Source organism: Protomyctophum parallelum (genome assembly GCF_964188405.1).
Source record: "Protomyctophum parallelum genome assembly, chromosome: 15".
Lineage (NCBI taxonomy): Eukaryota > Metazoa > Chordata > Actinopteri > Myctophiformes > Myctophidae > Protomyctophum > Protomyctophum parallelum.
The window spans coordinates 2174957-2195756 of NC_139710.1; the positions used below are offsets into that span (position 1 = coordinate 2174957).

Genomic DNA, 20800 nt, shown 5'->3' on the forward strand with positions numbered 1-20800 from the left:
TCATAATATTCTTTTTGGAAAATTATGGTCCCATTTATTAAAGAAATGACCATAAAGTCGAGTATGTTTTGAGGGGCGTGGCTACCTTGGGATGAATTTGATTGACGTGCGAGCTTCAAGGGAGGTAGGCGTGTCTGGACTCGGATCCGAGTGTCAGTAACTTCAGGGCAGGTGTATAGTAGACTGTACAAATTTGTCTCCGAAACAAAAGTTTGGTTTTATAATTTGATTGTATCAGACGTTGACTTATTTTTGGATCGAACGTTACCCCGCCCTAAACCACCGCTTTTGCACGATTTTATTTCTCACTTCGATTCGACGAGGAGCAAGCCAACATGCCCTCGTGTTCTGCCTTTGGATGTACGAACCGCTGTGGCAAACCGTTGGGCACCCAACTGTTCCGGTAAGTTTTATGTTATGTTCCATTTGTTATCGATCACAATATGCAATACGTAATTTACTCGCTCTCCGTTTCCACAACGGGTTCATATATGGTTCATATGTAAGCGTGGCATGGTGGTTTGTCGCACTCGCACCGTTGCGATACAACATTATTCGATGCTGTTACGCTTTTCACGTGAAAAGCATAACTGTTCTTATTGTATTTGTTTGATTGAATACTTTATTTACAGTTTGCATGGACAGGCATAGGGAAGTATAGGCCTACATTTACAATGCAATGCTGCTAAACCGATTTTCCATAAAGCATGTTGGCTTTTTTTCATTTGGGGTCATCGTGTACTAAATTAATTAGCCCCGCGAGTCAGAACCATAGACTGTAACCTAATGAAACACAGAACCCAATGGTAGTAAAGTTTCAGGGGGTTCCGAGAGGGCCGAGGGGCTATAAATTAATCTACACAAAATAGCAGACACACATTGCTGATTGCACCCTAGCCCTCCAAGCAGAACCCAAATGCTACTGAAGTTTCTGACATTTGGACGACTCAGAAAAGTTTTATGTAGGGTCCCGAGAGGGGCTAATTGCACCCGTGGTATAGTGTGCCTATAATTGTGGCCTTTCATAAATTCACAATTACAATTGCATGATGCTTTGTTATGGTGCGTTCACATTCACACGGTAGTATGTGTGATATATATCTGTTGCAATGATCATACTGTCGTGGACGTCGTGCATTTACAGCTTTTTTACAGTCTATGATTGAGAGCTTGTATAGATAGCCTTTTTTATAGCATAATAGTCCCCCCCTCACTGTATCTTTTCCGTTTTTGCTTCCTTTATGATGAATTCCTGTTCTGTTCATTAACTATATAGAAGTGTCTAATTGTATGTCTCTAAATGTTTTGATGAATTGAACAATGTGGACCCTGTTGTAAACAAGTGTAATGCTTAATTGGGTCGTCCACTCACAGTTAACAGTCTCTGTATTGAGTTTGTGCTTGAAATGTAGGCTACTGTAATTCTACAAACTGTTAATAAATGTTTCAATCAATCAAAACCATAGACTGTAGGTCAAACCAGTATCTTGGTCGGATATGACATTACAGCAAAGGTTAGCCCCAGTCTCTGATTGTGTGTGTGTGTGTGTGTGTGTGTGTGTGTCTCTCTCTCTCTCTCTCTCTCTCTCTCTCTCTCTCTCTCTCTCTCTCTCTCTCTCTCTCTCTCTCTCTCTCTCTCTCTCTCTCTCTCTCTCTCTCTCTCTCTCACACAGTTTTGGAACCGACAAAGACAGGCAGAAGTTATGGGTGTCAAAGATGAGGAGAGCGAACTGGGAGCCTACAAGCTATGCCCGTCTTTGCAGTGAGCATTTCGAGGATGATCAGTTCTTCACAGACCGTAAGGTACAATCTCCCTGAATTGATGAATGGTAAAACACCATTAGATCCAGTACCACTACCATCTGACATTGAGGAGGGTGTCTGTGGCTCAGACACCCTATTCCCTATTTAACTGTGTTAAGAATAATGCAATTGTTTAATATTGATCTGGCCAGTAATGTGGTAAAGTCAAGTGATGTTTCAGATGCTATTTTCTTGATAATAACAGCATGTGGTTTGGATCATATTACCGCAGAGCATTAATGATGTATACCAGGCTGTTTTAAGATGGTTATTGAGGATATGTTCACAGCATGGCAAATAACATGACATTATATAATGCCAAAATATATAACATCATTGTTGGATGTAGAGAGTACAGGAATTCATTTCCCACATTTCATCATGCTTTAAGTAGCATGTGACAATTGTGACATGTCAAACTAGGGGGTTTTCATGATTCCGTGGGCCTGTGGCTCCCCGGCTATTAACCCATTCTGGGCGGGGTTCCCTATTTGTATCTTACCCCCTCAGGCCGGGAACCCATATTTGGGTTCTGTACAGTATGTACAGTATTCAAAAATGTAAAAATCTTGATTCTGCTATATCAATATTTGAAGTTTTTCAGAAACCTTAGGTCAGGATTTAGAGGCGTTTTTAGAATCGGCCTTAGGCCTGAATGGGTTAAACACCTGAACACATCCGATCGCTGTCTTCTGCTCTGTGGAATGTAAATTAAGAGCACTGTTAAAGTGCACTGTTGCTGCACTTTACGCTATACGTTTATGTTCCAGGAAGAAAAAAAAAGATACACACCCTTAACAAGTCTATTTAAATCAATACTACCAACACCATATATGGTGAGGGTAGGTAAATTAAATCACATAATATGCACCTACTCTTTTGGTCGTGTTTTCTATTTAGGGCCAGAGGAAGCTGAAGGCTGATGCTGTACCTACAATTTTCCAGTTGCCGGCACATTTGACAAAGGAGAAGGCGTTCAGGCCCACACGGACCCGGGCGGTAAGTATGGCTGTGGAGGTAAGTGACAACAATGCTGTTGTGATGCAACACACCGAGAGTGAGAACATGGATGTTGACTGTGTGTATCATGAGGACATTAGTATGATTGACGACGATCCTTTTGTTGAAGAGTGTAGAGCCAATCCAAAAACAATTGCGTGTGATCATGGGTATTTCAAGGATAGTCCACCCATCCCTGTGGTTCCTGAGATTATTGCTGAGTCTGAGTCTCCTAGAAAAATGAAACGTAAGAATGCTAAATTACAGGTTAAGCTTGGTTTAGTTCGGCAAAAGCTTAGGTTGAGGAATCAGCAGACAAGGAGATTGAAATCAAAAGTAAATTCATTGAAATCAATTACAAAGATTCTTCAGCAAAAATTGATGATCTCAAGTGAATGTGCAGCTCTGCTGGATTCTGTTAGTGATGTTCCTAAACTTATTATAAATAGATTGCAACAGAAGAAGAAGTCAGCTTATTGTGAGGAACTCAAACAGTTTGCGACTACATTGCACTTTTACTCTGCAAGGGCATATGATTATGTTAGAAAGGAGTTCCTAAAAGCTTTGCCACACCCTCAAACAATTCGTGATTGGTACAGCAGTGTTGAGGCAGACCCAGGATTTACCCAGGCATCCTTCACGGCTCTGAAAAGTCATGTAGCTAAGAAAAGGGAAGAGGGGAAGGACACTATCTGCTCACTGATGCTTGATGAAATGTACATTCACAAGCAAATTGAGTTTGGTGGAGATGAAATTCATGGCTATGTTGACCTTGGTACCGGTGAAATGGAAAACACAGTAGCCACGCAAGCACTGGTTCTCATGGTTGTATCGGTCAACGATTCATGGAAAATCCCCATTGCATACTTCCTCATTAGCAGCTTGACTGGAGCAGACAGGGCCAACATTGTCCGTGAGAGCCTAATTCGCCTTCACAAAATTGGAGTCCAGGTTGTGTCACTGACATGTGATGGACCATCTTGCAACGTTTCTATGCTCCAACATCTTGGTGCCAAAATTAACATCGCAAACATGACACCACATTTTGATTTTCCTGATGAAGGAGCTCTCCAACATGATGAAGGTCCCCCTGCTTCCCCCAAAAAGGTACACGTGCTGTTGGATCCATGTCACATGTTAAAATTACTGCGAAATGCATTTTCTACAGCTGAAGTGATGCAAACCGAAGATGGGCAGGAGATCAAATGGGAGTACATTAAGCAATTAAACACACTTCAAGAAAATGAAGGTCTGCGGCTTGGAAACAATCTGAAAATGCAACACATTGAGTGGCGACAGCAAAAGATGAAGGTCAACCTTGCAGCCCAGGTGTTCAGCGACAGTGTTGCAAATGCTCTAGAGTACTGTGACAAAAGCCTAAAAAAACCCCAGTTCAGTGGATGCGCGGCTACAGTAGAGTTTATAAAAACCATTGATGCCGCTTTTGATGTCCTTAATAGCCGTAATCCATTGGGTAAAGGATCTAAGGCACCTATCAAGCCAACAACAGTTGATCGTGCCAGGGCTATTCTACAGAAAGCAGAGACATGTCTCCGTGGGCTCAAGATCAAAGACAAAAAGAACAACTGGGTCTACATGCATGCCACTCAGAAAAAGACTCCCATTTTGGGCTTCATTGCATGTGGTCAAAGTGTGCTCAACATTTATGAAGACCTTGTGGTGAAACCAAGTGCACCGTGCAGATACCTTCTGACATACAAGTTGAGCCAGGATCATCTGGAGTTGTTCTTCTCTGCGGTCCGAGCACGTGGGGGGTTTAACAACAACCCCAATGCCAGACAGTTCCGTGCGGCCTACAAACGACTCCTTGTAAGGCACCAGGTGAAGACGGGCACAGGCAACTGTCTTCTTCTTGACAACACAGACATCCTGATTGCCCGTGACGACCCAGACATCCTGGATTCAACACCAGCAAATGTCAACATTTCACGCCGGATGGATGTGGAGCCTGTGGAAATGGTTTTACCTGAAGATGATGACATTCCTGACCTCCCCGATGTGAACAGCCTCTCAGAATTCAAGGAAGAAGCCATCAAGTACATAGCAGGCTTCATCTCAAAAAAGCTCAAGGAGAAGCTCACCTGTATGGCTTGTACAGAGGCACTGACACAGGATTTTGAAGAAGAAGAAGATTCTTTTGTGAAATTAAAGAGCAGAGGTGGCCTACAGAATCCATCAGATGGCATTCTTGCAGTTAGCCGGACCACCGAGCTTCTGTTTCAGAGGATGCTGAATCGTAACAAAGGGGAGGTTCCAAAAGGACGAGGAACAACGTCATTAATCGCAAGCCAAGTAATGAAATATTGTTTAGGAACAAACCTTTTCCCCAAATTACATGACCACATGTTCGATACGTGTGTTGAATCAAACCATGTACATGTTCTGGTTAAGATGGCATCTTCCTTGTTCTGCAAAATCAGACTGAATCATTTGGCAAGAAGGAAGACTGAACAAATTAAGCAAGGCAAACTTGTACGCAGGAAATTCACCAAATTAGTACATTTTTATGGTGATTAATGAGAGTGCTATGTGCTTCATGTTCTGTTTTGTAGCGTGTTCTGTTTTGTAAATTTAAATGTCGCATGTTCTGTTTTGTCATGTTATATGTATGTACATGTTCTTTTCTGTTTTGTAAATTTAAATGTCGCATGTTCTGTTTTGTCATGTTATATGTATGTACATGTTCTTTTCTGTTTTGTCACGTTCATTTATATGTCGCATGTTCTGTGGTTGTTATTTCTGTGCATTTGTGACCATGTCAAGTGCCATATTGTTGTTGCGCATTTATAAATGTAGCATGTCCTGTTTGATGTCTTTGCACCCTCATTTAACATTTGCCATAAATCAGAATATTCATGAACACACGCATCGAACTCTGGTTTCCCATGTTGAATATTTCTTAGAGCCAGCAAAAAAGTGGCCTGAGCAGTCATAATTTCAACATGAAAGCCAAACACTGGCCACCCATCTGAAGTTGACATTAATTTAACACTGCTGTTGACTTTGTTTATTGGACACAAATCAAACCCTGGTTTCCTATGTTGAAATATCTCTTAGAGCCAGCAAAAAAGTGGCCTGAGTAGTCATTATTTCAACATGAAAGCGAAACACTGCCTGCCCATCTGAAGTTTCCATTCATTTTATAATCAGCTGTTGAATTTTTTTGAGTCCAATCTGGCGAAAATGCTGACCTTTTATTTACTTTCTCTCAACAAAATGGTTCAATATCTTTTGGAGTCTGCAACAAAGAGGCACAAGTAGATATTGGAACAATATGTATCATTTGAATTAGTCCCACCTCCATTTGTCAAAGGTTACGCATGTTCTATAGTTCCCATGTGTTTCTAAATGTACCAAATTAATGTCTGTATATAGTTACCGAAATGCAATAAAAGTTATTTTCTTTTCTCTCAAACTTAAGTTTGAATATTGCTGCATTTGTGTACTAGTGGTTTGTTGTATTTTTTACTTCCATGATGCACTATATATTTATTTTTTTATATATTGTATGTGGTGTTTTTCCCCCCCAGTGAAGCTTGAATCTACCCCTACTGTATATCTCAAAGACACTCCTGTGTTATAACTTTCCTGAGACATTCAACCACACAGGGTCTTGTCATTTAGTTAGTCTGTTCTGTATGTAGTGTATTATTATTTTTGTCAAGTTCATTTATACTTGTATATACATGTCGCATGTTCTGTGGTCTGTGTGTTGTGCATTTGTCAAGTTCAACCTTTTCGTCAAGTATGTTCATTTTTATTTGTGTATATATATATGTCGCATGTTATGTTGTATTGTGTATATAAATGTTGCATGTCCTGTTGTGTCTTTTTCACATTTGCACCTACTTGATATGCGTGTTTATGTGTGATTAGGGGTAGATTCAAGCAGGTTAATTTAAACTGTCTGCTATATCTTGTGCCAACCCTAAATCCCTAAATGTATTTTCCATTGCTTACTACTTTAAATATTTTTTAAATAGTTCAAATAGCTGATCTACAAGCTCATGTGTAGATTTAGATTGGCTAGTTTTATAACCATCTTATGTTGCAAATTGCAAATAAGTTTAGGGATAAGGCGTGGTGCAAGATAGAGCCCTGTGTCTCCCAGACAATCAATATGCCAATATACCTGCCACTAAAAACATTTTCTCTCTAGTTTCTCTCTCTTTTCTTCCTCTACATTTCTCTCTAGTAATTCACAGGACAGTAGTAAGGAGTTACGATGACATCAACCAGAGACTGAGGCGTCATTCCACCATCGCTGTTGCAGGGTTAGTCAACTTCTATTTGCTCATTCCATTCCTGTGTGAAATCTTCCCAAGATGATATTGTTAAATGATGCAGTGCTGTTCTCTGTATTATTTCTAATTGGGTGTTTGTGCTTGTTGCAGTTGAGAATCAACGTGAGATCCTTCCATCAGCGCAGAAGAGGCTTAAGATAAGTCATGCACACATATAATAATAATCTCCTATGCTATAAATGTTAATTTAAAATATATATTTTTAAATTATGAATAATACACAATGTGTATTTGTCATCTAGGAGTATGTTTACTGAACCTCTTGTGTTCTATTTCTATCTGCTATCTATTTCTTCTATTCTTTTCTCTCCTTCTCTCTCTCTCACTTTCTCTGTCTTTCACAGCCTGTCTTATTAAGGGAGACGCAAGAGGTGGCCGGACCGGAGACTGGACCACGATCTGTCTGTGCCATACTTGGAGACACATGCGGAGACTAGACCGGACACTGGACCTCAATCATCTCTTGAAGGAAAACTGGAGGACAATCAACTTCATATAATAACGAGAAACGCTGTGTCTGAAATCAGTCAGTTATTGCTATATAATATGTACAATACTGTCACGCAGAACTCAACACCCACATTTCCAGCTACATATAGTGCACAGTTTGTTTAATGCACACCACTATTTGAGTTAATTGTAGCATTTGTTTTAGCCTAAAGTCAGTGTGTTCCAATTACATGAAGGTGGCTGTAAGTAACATTATTTTGTAAGTTAATTTAGGCCTATATATTTTCAGAATGTACACATAGACATAGATCATACACTGACCTTGTAGCTCCCATTAGCACTATTACATTATCAAGGTTTGCAACGTTTTGACCCAGTGTGGGTATTTGTCAGGTACCTGACAGAGCCTCACACTGGATTAAAAGCTCGATATTTATTAAAGCGCTTCTAAGATTTACAAGATCAGTGTGCAAACTGCCTTCCTCCGATGTACATTGGCCACCTGTACAATGTTTGAGATATGTGTGTGTGTGCTTCCCATTTGGACTCCATTTATAGTTCAAATCATATCACTTGCACAATGTACATCGTTGCTCTCGGGTAGAAACCTTGTATGTTCAATGGATCCATTGTAGTTATTCAGTCACTCACAAGCTATTAATAGTTTTCAAAAAGTAATATTTAATTAACACCAGCCATTCTTTTTAATTAGTTTTGACAGTAAATGCACAGACCTACAAGCTCACAAAGTGTTGTGAGCTTGTAGGTCTGTTTGTTTTCACTATACATTTGCATGACTAAGTAGGGCATTAATTTCCAATACAAGGTTTCTGCCAGAAAGCAAGGATTAGGCTCTTTAACATCATTGTGTTTTATTAAACCATTAATATCCCCCCATCTCAGAATGTTTAGTGGACCAGAAGCCAATATTTTAGTTATAAATGTTTGCTTCAATTTCTTTTCCAATATTTAAGTCTGGTGGGAAAAGTTCTCAGATGTTTCTGAGCTCAGATGTGCTCAGATGTTTCAGCCTTTTGGTGTTTAGCTATTGAAAAATAGCAGATCTAAAAGCTCATAGTGCAGCACTCAGTGCCTCGCTATGAGCTTTTATATCTGCGATTTTTTTAAAAATCTTTGAATATATATATATTCTTTAAGATATTTTAACTCAAATCTTTGCATCTGGAGTGTCCCTGGAACAACGTATTTGTCTGCAATGTAGAACTACCGTACTGTTAAAAGGAAGTCTGTTTAATTTACTTGAGACTACTTTACTGCTGATCTACAAGCTCACAATGCGAGCTTTTAATATTTTATGGCTGAAATGTATATAGGGCTGAAGTGGTTAATGTATGTTTTGTAAAATAATCACTCAACAAAAATGTACTTTCCAACACTTGAATAAATGCATTTCGGTTTCAAACTAAGCATAGTCTTGAGTATCTTATTGCTAGTTTTGTTTAAAAATGCCAGCTACCATTATTCATGAGTCCGTGTGTGTGTGTGTGTGTGTGTGTGTGTGACACTTAACTCAGCTTGGGGGTAATGTATTCATGTTAAGAGTTTGTTTTACTTGTGTCTCACACAAGTGCAGTGCAGGTACAAATGTACATTTGTTATGGTTAAAACCACTGAAGAAGTGATGCTTTTGGTAAAATCAGAATATTTATTTACAGGAAAAATATACGGTAGGCCTACCTACAATGAAATTAAAACAAAAAAAATGATTCACAGGAGGCAGGCATTGATCACCCCATGTGCACAGTGCACACGCCCCCACCACCTCGTTCAGCAGTCTCTCAGTATCTGCCAGAGACCATGGGGTGGTGAGACTGGGGTGGCATACAGGGAATGAGGGAGGGCAGAATCCTGGGAGTGCGGGACAAGGAAGAGCAGCTTGGAAGAGTGAACAGTGTTATGGACACAAGTGCTGACAAAAAAATAGATATGTATTAACAAAAACAACACATCACATACGGCCTGACACTGTGAACTATGTTCAGTGCTTCAAATAATACACCATTAAAACTCACCTTCATCAGCAGAAAATTATCAGACTTGAACAATTTACTGTTGATGAATTTGGGCTTTAATGGACTCGGCAAAACTGTTTAAAAATATGTCATTTCCCCTATTGGTCAAATGAACTCGATCATGCAGAAATAGCCCAGGAGTGTCAAACTTTATGTGAGGGTGATCAACAAAGCTGCCACTTAAACAATGAACATATGTAGCCATAACACTGTTCACAAATCGACGACCCTTGTCGATCTTCCCCGGATTGGCACCAGTCTTCCACCTGCATCTCTGAGTGATGGCAGAGAACATTATCTTCATCTGTGGAAGATGCAGATGGAGCTGGTGCAGGTCCTCCTTCATCACTGCGACAAGTTTGGCACTTGAGATGTCACCACCAAGGTCATTACCACCGCAGTGAATCAGGAGAACATCCGGTACTGCTCTCCCTTGTAGAGCCTGGTAAAAGAAGGGGAGGAGGCTTTTCCACCGTAGACCACCCCAGCCAAACCAATGGATGTAGCTGGTGGCATCCACACCAAGATTGTTCCCCATGGTCTCCAGAGCTCTTTCCTCCCCACGCCGGACATAGCTGTCCCCAATGATCCAGATGGACACCATGGCTGTTGAGATTGAGAACCATAAACAATAGTTGGTTACTACACATTTTAAAATGAAAGTCAAGGAAATGTATTTATCTATTTGTACTTAATAATAAATAAAAATAAAATGAAACCCAGACTGGACAACAATAACAAAAATAATGAATGAATCAAAACCAATGCAAAACTACATTCTAGAAACATAGTTTAAACCTCAGCAGTAAAATTATTGTAGTATCATGCTTTTACTAGATCATCATGTAGGTAGGCCTAGCAGACCTTCATGATTCATGTACTAAATTATAGCTTGAATGTACCTAATATTAATGATATGCCATTCATGAAAGAGATAAGTCCTATATAATTGTATAACCTAATATCCAATCCAACTATAAGAAATCAAGACTGCACAGAGATTATTTACAGAAAGTTGCTCAAAACCCGGTGGAAGTCTTGACAGAGAGAGCAAAATGAGTGATGATGACTATTATAGCTGCATGTCTAATACAATCAGAGTATGCTTTTATTATTACGGCTAGTCTTTTTAATCATGGTTGAGACTATCTGACGTGACGATAAAAGAGAAGCAGCTAAGAGGCAAATAAAATGCATTAGGCTACGTGAAAACAGTGAAGATATTCAAAGTTAAAGTTAACGTTACACTATAGGATTTGAAGAACAAAGCAAAAGCAAACACTGCTGGGGGGAACAAAATAAACAATAATCCAACGTGAGTGTGGTATTCATTTTTACACACTACTAGGATTAACACGTAGGCCAAGTATACAAATATACAATTTACCTTGTATGAAGAAAAAATATCGTCTTGACGGAGCTGAAGTTATTCAGACGGAGCTGAAGTTATTTCTTTGTAGCTAGTAGTTTGTTTACGATACAGATTAGCTTGGGGGCGTGATTTTGGTACTGAGTGACAGCCCACCCGATCCACCCCCCGCTCGAGTCAAAATAAAACCAACGAAGAAGAAGGGGGAAGTCCCGCCTCGTTGTCTGGGCAGCCAATGGGCCAGCTGGTACCAAAACGGAGCCAGCCAATGGCCAGCTGGTACCAAAGATGGCGACTTACATCAGGTCATTAGCATATCATTTCAGGCTTCATTTTACGTTCATGTTAGACCCGGTGAACGCTTTGTCCATATTTTTTACAGTCTATGGTTAGAGTTAGGGTTAGAAGGTGAGACTGACTTGGTGATGACGGGTTAGGGGTTAGGGTTACTTGGTGATGATGGGTTAGGTGTTAGGGTTAGGGGTTAGGGGTGATGATGGGTTAGGGTTAGGGGTTAGGGTTACTTGGTGATGATGGGTTAGGGTTAGAAGGTGAGACTGACTTGGTGATGATGGGTTAGGGGTTATGGGTTAGGGTTAGGGGTTAGGGTTACTTGGTGATGATGGGTTAGGGTTAGGGGTTAGGGGTTATGGGTTAGGGTTAGGGGAATGGGTTAGGGGTTAGGGTTAGGGGTGGTCGTTAGGGGTTAGGTTTAGGGTTAGGGTTACTTGGTGATGATGCGGAGCCAGTTGTCCCGGAGGAAGTCCCAGGCCAGTCGGTGTCCTCGGGGGTTCCTGCTCACCGACACCAGCACCCCGGGGAGGTCATGGGTCTTCAGGACGTCCCCCTGGAGACAGTGGTCCAGGAGCCTGCAGGAGACACACAGAGACATGAGACAGTGGTCCAGGAGTCTGCAGGAGACACAGAGACATGAGACAGAGACATGAGACAGTGGTCCAGGAGTCTGCAGGAGACACAGAGACATGAGACAGTGGTCCAGGAGCCTGCAGAGACACAGAGACATGAGACAGAGACATGAGACAGTGGTCCAGGAGTCTGCAGAGACACAGAGACATGAGACAGTGGTCCAGGAGCCTGCAGGAGACACACAGAGACAGAGACATGAGACAGTGGTCCAGGAGCCTGCAGAGACACAGAGACAGAGACATGAGACAGTGGTCCAGGAGCCTGCAGGAGACACAGAGACATGAGACAGTGGTCCAGGAGCCTGCAGGAGACACAGAGACATGAGACAGTGGTCCAGGAGTCTGCAGAGACACAGAGACATGAGACAGTGGTCCAGGAGTCTGCAGGAGACACAGAGACATGAGACAGTGGTCCAGGAGTCTGCAGAGACACAGAGACATGAGACAGTGGTCCAGGAGTCTGCAGGAGACACAGAGACATGAGACAGTGGTCCAGGAGTCTGCAGGAGACACAAAGACATGAGACAGTGGTCCAGGAGTCTGCAGGAGACACAGAGACATGAGACAGTGGTCCAGGAGCCTGCAGAGACACAGATACATGAGACAGAGACAGTGGTCCAGGAGTCTGCAGCAGACACAGAGACATGAGACAGTGGTCCAGGAGCCTGCAGAGACACAGATACATGAGACAGAGACAGTGGTCCAGGAGAATGCAGCAGACACAGAGACACAGTGGTCACTAGTGCTAGCCGGGCTAATAAGCCAGACCGAATCAGCTGTTGGCAACAAACTAAAAAAGCCCACTGCACGACAAGTGTGATTTGAGTCTGGCTTATTAGCCAGGCGACACTAGTGTGTATACAGTGTCTCCTACAGCAGACGCACAGAGACACTGTCCCGCACAACAGTGGGACAAGTCCCATGTACCAGAGGGACACGTCCCATGTACCAGAGGGACACGTCCCATGTACCAGAGGGACACGTCCCATGTACCAGAGGGACACGTCCCACGCACCAGAGGGACACGTCCCACGCACCAGAGGGACACGTCCCACGTACCAGAGGGACAAGTCCCATGTACCAGAGGGACACGTCCCACGCACCAGAGGGACACGTCCCATGTACCAGAGGGACAAGTCCCACGTACCAGAGGGACACGTCCCACGTACCAGAGGGACACGTCCCACGTACCAGAGGGATAGCCTGGTTAATAAACCAGACTAATATCGCACAGACCGTGGGATATTAGTCTGGGGAGGCTCAGCTTGGATTTCATTTCCAGGGGGGGCGGGTTGAAACATTTTCTCTTTGACGCAATTGGTCAGAGCTACTGTCAGTCAAAGGTCTCGAGCGTTTAAAGTCACTGTACCAAAGCCCCGCCCATATTGCATACCATGTCCCGATTGGCCGCCCCATTTCTCTGGTGTAGGAAATGGGCGTACAATTGAGCCTCTCCAGACCGTAATCCGCCGGCAGGCAAATTATTTTTTGCCAACGGCTGATTCGGTCTGGTTTATTAACCAGGCTACCAGAGGGACACGTCCCATGTACCAGAGGGACACGTCCCACGTACCAGAGGGACACGTCCCACGTACCAGAGGGACATATTAGCTCCTATATTCGGAAAGATTCCCCAACCAAAAATTGTGTTAAAACGTATAGGGTCGGAATGCAGTACCGGTGCTCACCACTGCAGCTTGTGGCGCTGTGGGCTGATGGTCAGAATGCAGTACCGGTACTCACCACTGCAGCTTGTGGCGCTGTGGGCTGATGGTCAGCGCGTACTTGATGCGACTCTTCACCGAGTCTTGCAACGAGACGCGGTACTTCTCCAACAGGAAGTCCCAGCCGTCGGGCGTGCGAGCTCCGACAGAGAACACCGCGAGGCTGACGTCACTGGGAATACTGAGAAAAAGTCCCCATAGACACAATGTTATGAGTGGTTATTTAAAAGTACATGCCCCATAGACACAATGTTATGAGTGGTTATTAGAGCTGGGACTCGATTAAAAAAAAAAATCTAATTAATCAGAGGCTTTGCGATTAATTAATCTAGATTAATCGCATTTTAATCGCATATCAATATTCAACCCGAGAACAGCGAGAAACCTTTTTTTTTAATGTTTTTTGGTATCCCAGTGAATCAACGAATAGTGACTACAGGATACCACTCATTTTCAACATTTTACTGTCATTAATATACCTGTTGTGGAAATAATAATAAAAAGTCACCCCATTCTGTGTTGCCTAGAACTGGAGGTCTGAAAAAAAAATTGTAACAGTAACAAGTACATCTCAGTGACATCACAAAGCTGTACTTACTTCATATTGTTACTGTTTTTTGTCAGACCTCCAGTTCTAGGCAACACAAAATGGGGTGACTTTTTATTATTTCCAGTTTTCAGTACTATAGAAAAGCGCCCAGTGAGAAACGTTCCGCGGTGAAAAAAAAGGTGCGATTAATTTATCTGTAGTTAATCGCGATAAATTTTTCTGTAGTTAATTAATCTAAATTAATCGCAATTAGTCCCGGCCCTAGTGGTTATTTAAACAATACAAGCCCCATAGACACAATGTTATGAGTGGTTATCACTATGAGTGGTTATGAGTGGTTATTATAAACAATACATGCCCCATAGACACAATGTTATGAGTGGTTATTTAAACAATACATGCCCCATAGACACAATGTTATGAGTGGTTATTTAAACAATACATGCCCCATAGACACAATGTTATGAGTGGTTATTTATAAAGTACATGCCCCATAGACACAATGTTATGAGTGGTTATTTAAAAGTACATGCCCCATAGACACAATGTTATGAGTGGTTATTTATAAAGTGCATGCCCCATAGACACAATGTTATGAGTGGTTATTTATAAAGTGCATGCCCCATAGACACAATGTTATGAGTGGTTATTTAAAAGTACATGCCCCATAGACACAATGTTATGAGTGGTTATTTAAACAATACATGCCCCATAGACACAATGTTATGAGTGGTTATTTAAAAGTACATGCCCCATAGACACAATGTTATGAGTGGTTATTTATAAAGTACATGCCCCATAGACACAATGTTATGAGTGGTTATTTAAAAGTACATGCCCCATAGACACAATGTTATGAGTGGTTATTTAAAAATTACACGCCCCATAGACACAATGTTATGAGTGGTTATTTATAAAGTACATGCCCCATATAGACACAATGTTATGAGTGGTTATTTATAAAGTACATGCCCCATAGACACAATGTTATGAGTGGTTATTCTGAACGGGAACCCATTTTGGTGTTAGCATCATGTTATGCTTTAGCTATTAAAAAATAGCAGATCTACAAGCTCATAGCGCGCCACTCGGTGGCGCGCTAAGAGCTTGTAGGTCTGCTATTTTTGAAAAATCAAAGAACGACTGACATAGAAACAGCTTTTTCAGAAAACTGTCAGGATGTAGAAAAGAAGACATTTTTAGAATCTGATCTCAGGTCAGAATGGGTTAAAAACTAAGTACAGGCCCCATAGACACAATGCTATGAGTGGTTATTTAAAAACTAAGTACAGGCCCCATAGACACAATGTTATGCTGCCCCGAGGTAAGATGGCCGCCACGTAGCAACGTGGCTCTCCATTGGCCAGAGTGCGGGTCTAGCGCCATCTAGCTTTCGTGTATATATATATATTGACGCTCCGCTCCAGTGTCAGGGTTACCTGCAGTGTTGTTTTCGTCGACTAAAACTAAGACGAAAAATGTCCGTCGACTACCTTTTTTCACTGACTAAAACTAAACGAAAACTAAATAAAAACGAATCTATGATGACTAAAACTAAGACTAAATATACTGACAATTTCGTCAACAAATAAAAACTAGACTAAAATGTTAGGAAGGGACTAGTGGACAAGAGATCCAGTTTTATGCTGGGTTGCATGCTGAAAATAGCAGATATACAATCTCACAACGCGTCGCAGCGCAACGCGTTGTGAGATTGTATATCTGCTATTTTCAGCATGCAACCAAAGTGTAAAATATGTCATTACAACGACATCAAGGCCTGTCAAAACACATTTTAGTCGACTAAATCTACAGTTGATTTAGTCGACTAAAATCGTATGACATTTAGTCGACTAAAACTAGACTAAACACTTGAACATTCCAGGTGACTAAAATGTGACTAAAACTAAGTGTAAACTATTCAAGAGACTATGACTAAAACTAAAATAGAAATTTGCTGTCAAAAACAACACTGGTTACCTGTGGTTTCCGTCAGACGCCCTCCAGTGGTCAAAGAGGTGTGTTGCGCGGGCCAGGCAGGGCGGGTGGTTCCTGATGCAGGCGAACAGCAGCAGGTGGGCCCGCAGAACCCTCTGGGGCACCGAGCCGGCGTCAGACCACTCCTGGAGGTCGATTAGTCCCTGGAACAGCTCCACGATGTAGCCCTGGGGAGGGGGAAGAGGGGGGAGAGAGGGAGGAGGGGGGGGGGGGGAGGGGGGAGGAGGGGAGAGGGAGGGATGGAGGGAGGAGGGGGGAGGGAGGGAGGAGGGAGGGATGGAGGGAGGAGGGGAGAGAGGGAGGAGGGGGGAGGGAGAGAGGGAGAGAGGAGGGAGGAAGAGGGGAGGGAGGAGGGAGGGAGAGGGGAGGGAGGGAGGGAGGAAGAGGGGAGGGAGGGAGGAGGGGAGAGAGGGAGGGAGGGATGGAGGGAGGAGGGGAGAGGGAGGGATGGAGGGAGGAGGGGGGAGGGAGGGAGGAGGGAGGGATGGAGGGAGGAGGGGAGAGAGGGAGGAGGGGGGAGGGAGAGAGGGAGAGAGGGAGGAGTGAGGGAGGGAGGGAGGGTTGGAGGGAGGGAGGAAGAGGGGAGGGAGGGAGGGAGCGTTGTTTTTGTCAGCAAATTTTGATTTTTTTTTTTTTAATTTTTATCCCACGATTTTGTAACCCCGTTTTTTCTTTTCACCCAGTGCCAATTGTCTAATGTAATACTGGGCGCTACACTTCCTCTGCCAACCTGGGGGGGCAGCGGACTGACCTCATGCCTCCTTCTATGCATGAGGAGTCCAAGCTGCTTCTTTTCACCTGGCAGAGGGGAATTTCCCCGGCCGGACGTAGCGCGTGGAAGGGACACGCTGGTCCGACCAGTTCCTTTCCCCTCCATCAGGCGCCCCGGCTGGCCAGGGGGAGGTAGTTTTAGAGACCAGGATTACGGCATGTTTTTGTGAGGGTACCTACCCTAGGGGACACGGGGAGAACATGCAAACTCCACACAGAAAGGCCCTTTCGCCAACCCCCGCCTCGGGTATGGGCACTGATGACGCGGAGGAGGAAACACGCCGCCAGTGCCCACAGCGTCCCCAGCGGGAATCAAACCCAGGACCTTCTAGCTGTGAGGCGACAGCACTACCAACTGTGCCACCGTGTCTCTTGAGTCTTGAATAGTTTTCACTTAGTTTCAGTCACATTTTAGTCACCTGGGAATGTGTTGTTAGTCTGTTTTAACGTGTTAGTGTTAGTCTAGTTTTAGTCTAGTTTTAGTGTTAGTCTAGTTTTAGTGTGTAATGTAAATATGAAATAAATGCTTAAACATGTAGCTAGGTATAATGTTAGAGTCCACAGAAGACATGTAAATATGAAATGAATGCTTAAACATGTAGCTAGGTGTAATGTTAGAGACCACAGAAGACATGTAAATATGAAATAAATGCTTAAACATGTAGCTAGGTGTAATGTTAGAGTCCACAGAAGACATGTAAATATGAAATAAATGCTTAAACATGTAGCTAGGTGTAATGTTAGAGACCACAGAAGACATGTAAATATGAAATAAATGCTTAAACATGTAGCTAGGTGTAATGTTAGAGTCCACAGAAGTGAACCTTTCAAGCCTGTTTTCTCAACTCTCTGTATCTCCAAAACTGTTGGGTCAAACTGAACAACCAATATGTCAATTTGAAGCTACGATTCCCAGCAAACGGAAACTATAAAACAAAAAAATCAATGACATTGATGCTGAGTGCCAAGCAGGGACTGACCCCCCCAATCCAACCCTTTGATGCTGAGTGCCAAGCAGGGACTGACCCCCCAATCCATCCCCTTGATGCTGAGTGCCAAGCAGGGACTGACCCCCCAATCCATCCCCTTGATGCTGAGTGCCAAGCAGGGACTGACCCCCCCAATCCATCCCCTTGATGCTGAGTGCCAAGCAGGGACTGACCCCCCCCCCAATCCAACCCTTTGATGCTGAGTGCCAAGCAGGGACTGACCCCCACAATCCAACCCCTTGATGCTGAGTGCCAAGCAGGGACTGACCCCCCAATCCAACCCTTTGATGCTGAGTGCCAAGCAGGGACTGACCCCCCCAATCCAACCCATTGATGCTGAGTGCCAAGCAGGGACTGACCCCCCCAATCCAACCCATTGATGCTGAGTGCCAAGCAGGGACTGACCCCCCCAATCCAACCCATTGATGCTGAGTGTCAAGCAGGGACTGACCCCCCCAATCCAACCCATTGATGCTGAGTGTCAAGCAGGGACTGACCCCCCCAATCCAACCCCTTGATGCTGAGTGCCAAGCAGGGACTGACCCCCCCAATCCAACCCTTTGATGCTGAGTGCCAAGCAGGGAGGCACTGGGTCCCATTTTTACAGTCTTTGGTATATGACCCGGCCGGGGATCGAACCCCCGACCTCCCAGTTTCAGGGCGGACACTCTAACCACAAGGCCACTGTCCGGACCCAGAGGGGTCCCTGAGAGGGGGGTCCGGGGACCCCCGGGGGTCCCAGTGGTTCTCACCTTCATACGGTTCTCCAGGTCCGGCATGTCCCTCTTCTCCATCATCTTGTAGAGCGGGACCAGCTCCATCAGGCCCTGAGTCACCACCACGATGTCTGTCTCCCTGGACAGGTAGAGAGACAGGTCCAACGCTGTGTCCAGGGACAGCCTCCCTACACTGGAGGACAGACTGGGTTACATAGAGGGACAGACAGAGGGACAGGTCCAACGCTGTGTCCAGGGACAGCCTCCCTACACTGGAGGACACACTGGGTTACATAGAGGGACAGACAGAGGGACAGGTCCATGGCTGTGTCCAGGGACAGCCTCCCTACACTGGAGGACAGACACGAGAGGACAGACTGCAGGGTTACATAGAGGGACAGACAGAGGGACAGGTCCATGGCTGTGTCCAGGGACAGCCTCCCTACACTGGAGGACAGACTGGGTTACATAGAGGGACAGACAGAGGGACAGGTCCATGGCTGTGTCCAGGGACAGCCTCCCTACACTGGAGGACACACTGGGTTACATAGAGGGACAGACAGAGGGACAGGGCTGTGTCCAGGGACAGCCTCCCTACACTGGAGGACAGACACGAGAGGACACACTGGGTTACATAGAGGGACAGACAGAGGGACAGGACAGCCTCCCTACACTGGAGGACACACTGGGTTACATAGAGGGACAGACAGAGGGACAGGTCCAGGGCTGGGGACAGTGTCCCTACACTGGAGGACAGACAAATAACGTCTTATTATCATCATATTGTCTTTGAGAACCACTGACATACAAACACAGGGTTTTAACCCTGTGAGAACCACTGACATACAAACACAGGGTTTAAAACCTGTGAGAACCACTGACATACAAACACAGGGTTTTTCAGAAAACTGAGAAGCCGTTTGGTAGAATCTAGTGTCAGGTCTAAATGAGTTAACCCATTTTGGCCTGACGTCGAAAACATTTCTCCTTCTAAATCCTGACAGTTTTCTGAAATGACGATGTTTTTATACCAGTCAATATTTTTTGTCAAGGACCCCCCCCCCCCCCCCCCCCAGAAGAAAATATTTGAGTTAAAAACGTTCGCTCTGAAAGAATATATATTCAAAGATTTGCACCAAACTTTCGCGATAAAAAAAGAAATAGCAGACCTACAAGCTCTTCACACTAGCGCCACTCGGTGTCGCGCTACAAGCTTGTAGATCTGATATTTTTCAATAGCTAAGGTGTAACATGATGCTTTAAAACAGGCGTTTTCAACCGGTGGTCCGCGGCCCCCTGGTGGTCCACGGAGGTACTGCTGGTGGTTCCGCAGCCAGGCATTCAGAAAAGTTGTATTTTTGCCTTTTTACCTTTTCTAATATATATATAAAACTTATTTGCACTCTTTTTACTTGTTTGTGAATAATAATAATAATAACTAACTAATAATAAAAGTCGAATCTAACATTTCAAAGTGCTCAACGCGTCAAATAAACTAAAAAAAACAACAACTCACGATGTAGCGGAACAACCATCCTGCTCTTCCACCCAACGCATGTTGTGCTTACCGTAAGACGTTGCCATAAGTTATTCATCCAATTCATAATAATACGTTTGGGAAAGTCAAATCTCCCTGCCATAGAGTTATAATATCTGAAGAAGGAAAGTCAAATCTCCCTGCCATAGAGTTATAATATCTGCCGCGGATCGATTGAATAGTCTCACATAATACGTGACGTATTCAATGTGCAACTTCTCAGTCTATCGTTGCCGAAAAGGCAGAGCTACAAGCTCACAACGCGATGCAACCAGGTGCGATGTGAGCTTGTAGATTGGCTATTTTTGGTGCGTGACACCGTCGTACGATGATGTATACATTGCGCTTTTAAAGTGACGGTACACAATGAACAGTTCCCTCTGTCTGTTAGAAAGGTACTGTATAAGGCCCTAGTAAAATGTAGTGCAGGTTGTAGGTTGGTTAAAATAAAAAGATAAATATAATATATATATATAATGGGAGGTCTGGCACTCAGAGCCTAAACTGGTGACCACTAGGTGGCACTGAAGGAGTTTTAAAATAGAATAAGATAAAAAATATATATTCTGTTTCTGTGTGTGTGTGTGTGTGTGTGTGTGTGTGTGTGTGT

General features: G+C 43.7%; 1 protein-coding gene across 4 annotated transcripts in view; it reads right to left on the reverse strand.

Annotated features, from left to right (window-relative positions):
• LOC310872086 (endoplasmic reticulum aminopeptidase 1-like) overlaps positions 1–20800 on the reverse strand; it is a 54274-nt gene that overhangs the window by 2309 nt on the left and 31165 nt on the right. For all 4 annotated transcript variants that reach the window (XM_083783788.1, XM_083783789.1, XM_083783790.1 and 1 more), the window contains 4 exons: positions 18690–18846; positions 16160–16344; positions 13649–13810; positions 11708–11848 (listed from right to left, as the gene is read on the reverse strand). In XM_083783788.1, coding sequence (XP_083639914.1) covers positions 11708–11848; positions 13649–13810; positions 16160–16344; positions 18690–18846 — 645 coding nt within the window. The remainder of the gene's footprint in view (positions 1–11707; positions 11849–13648; positions 13811–16159; positions 16345–18689; positions 18847–20800) is intronic.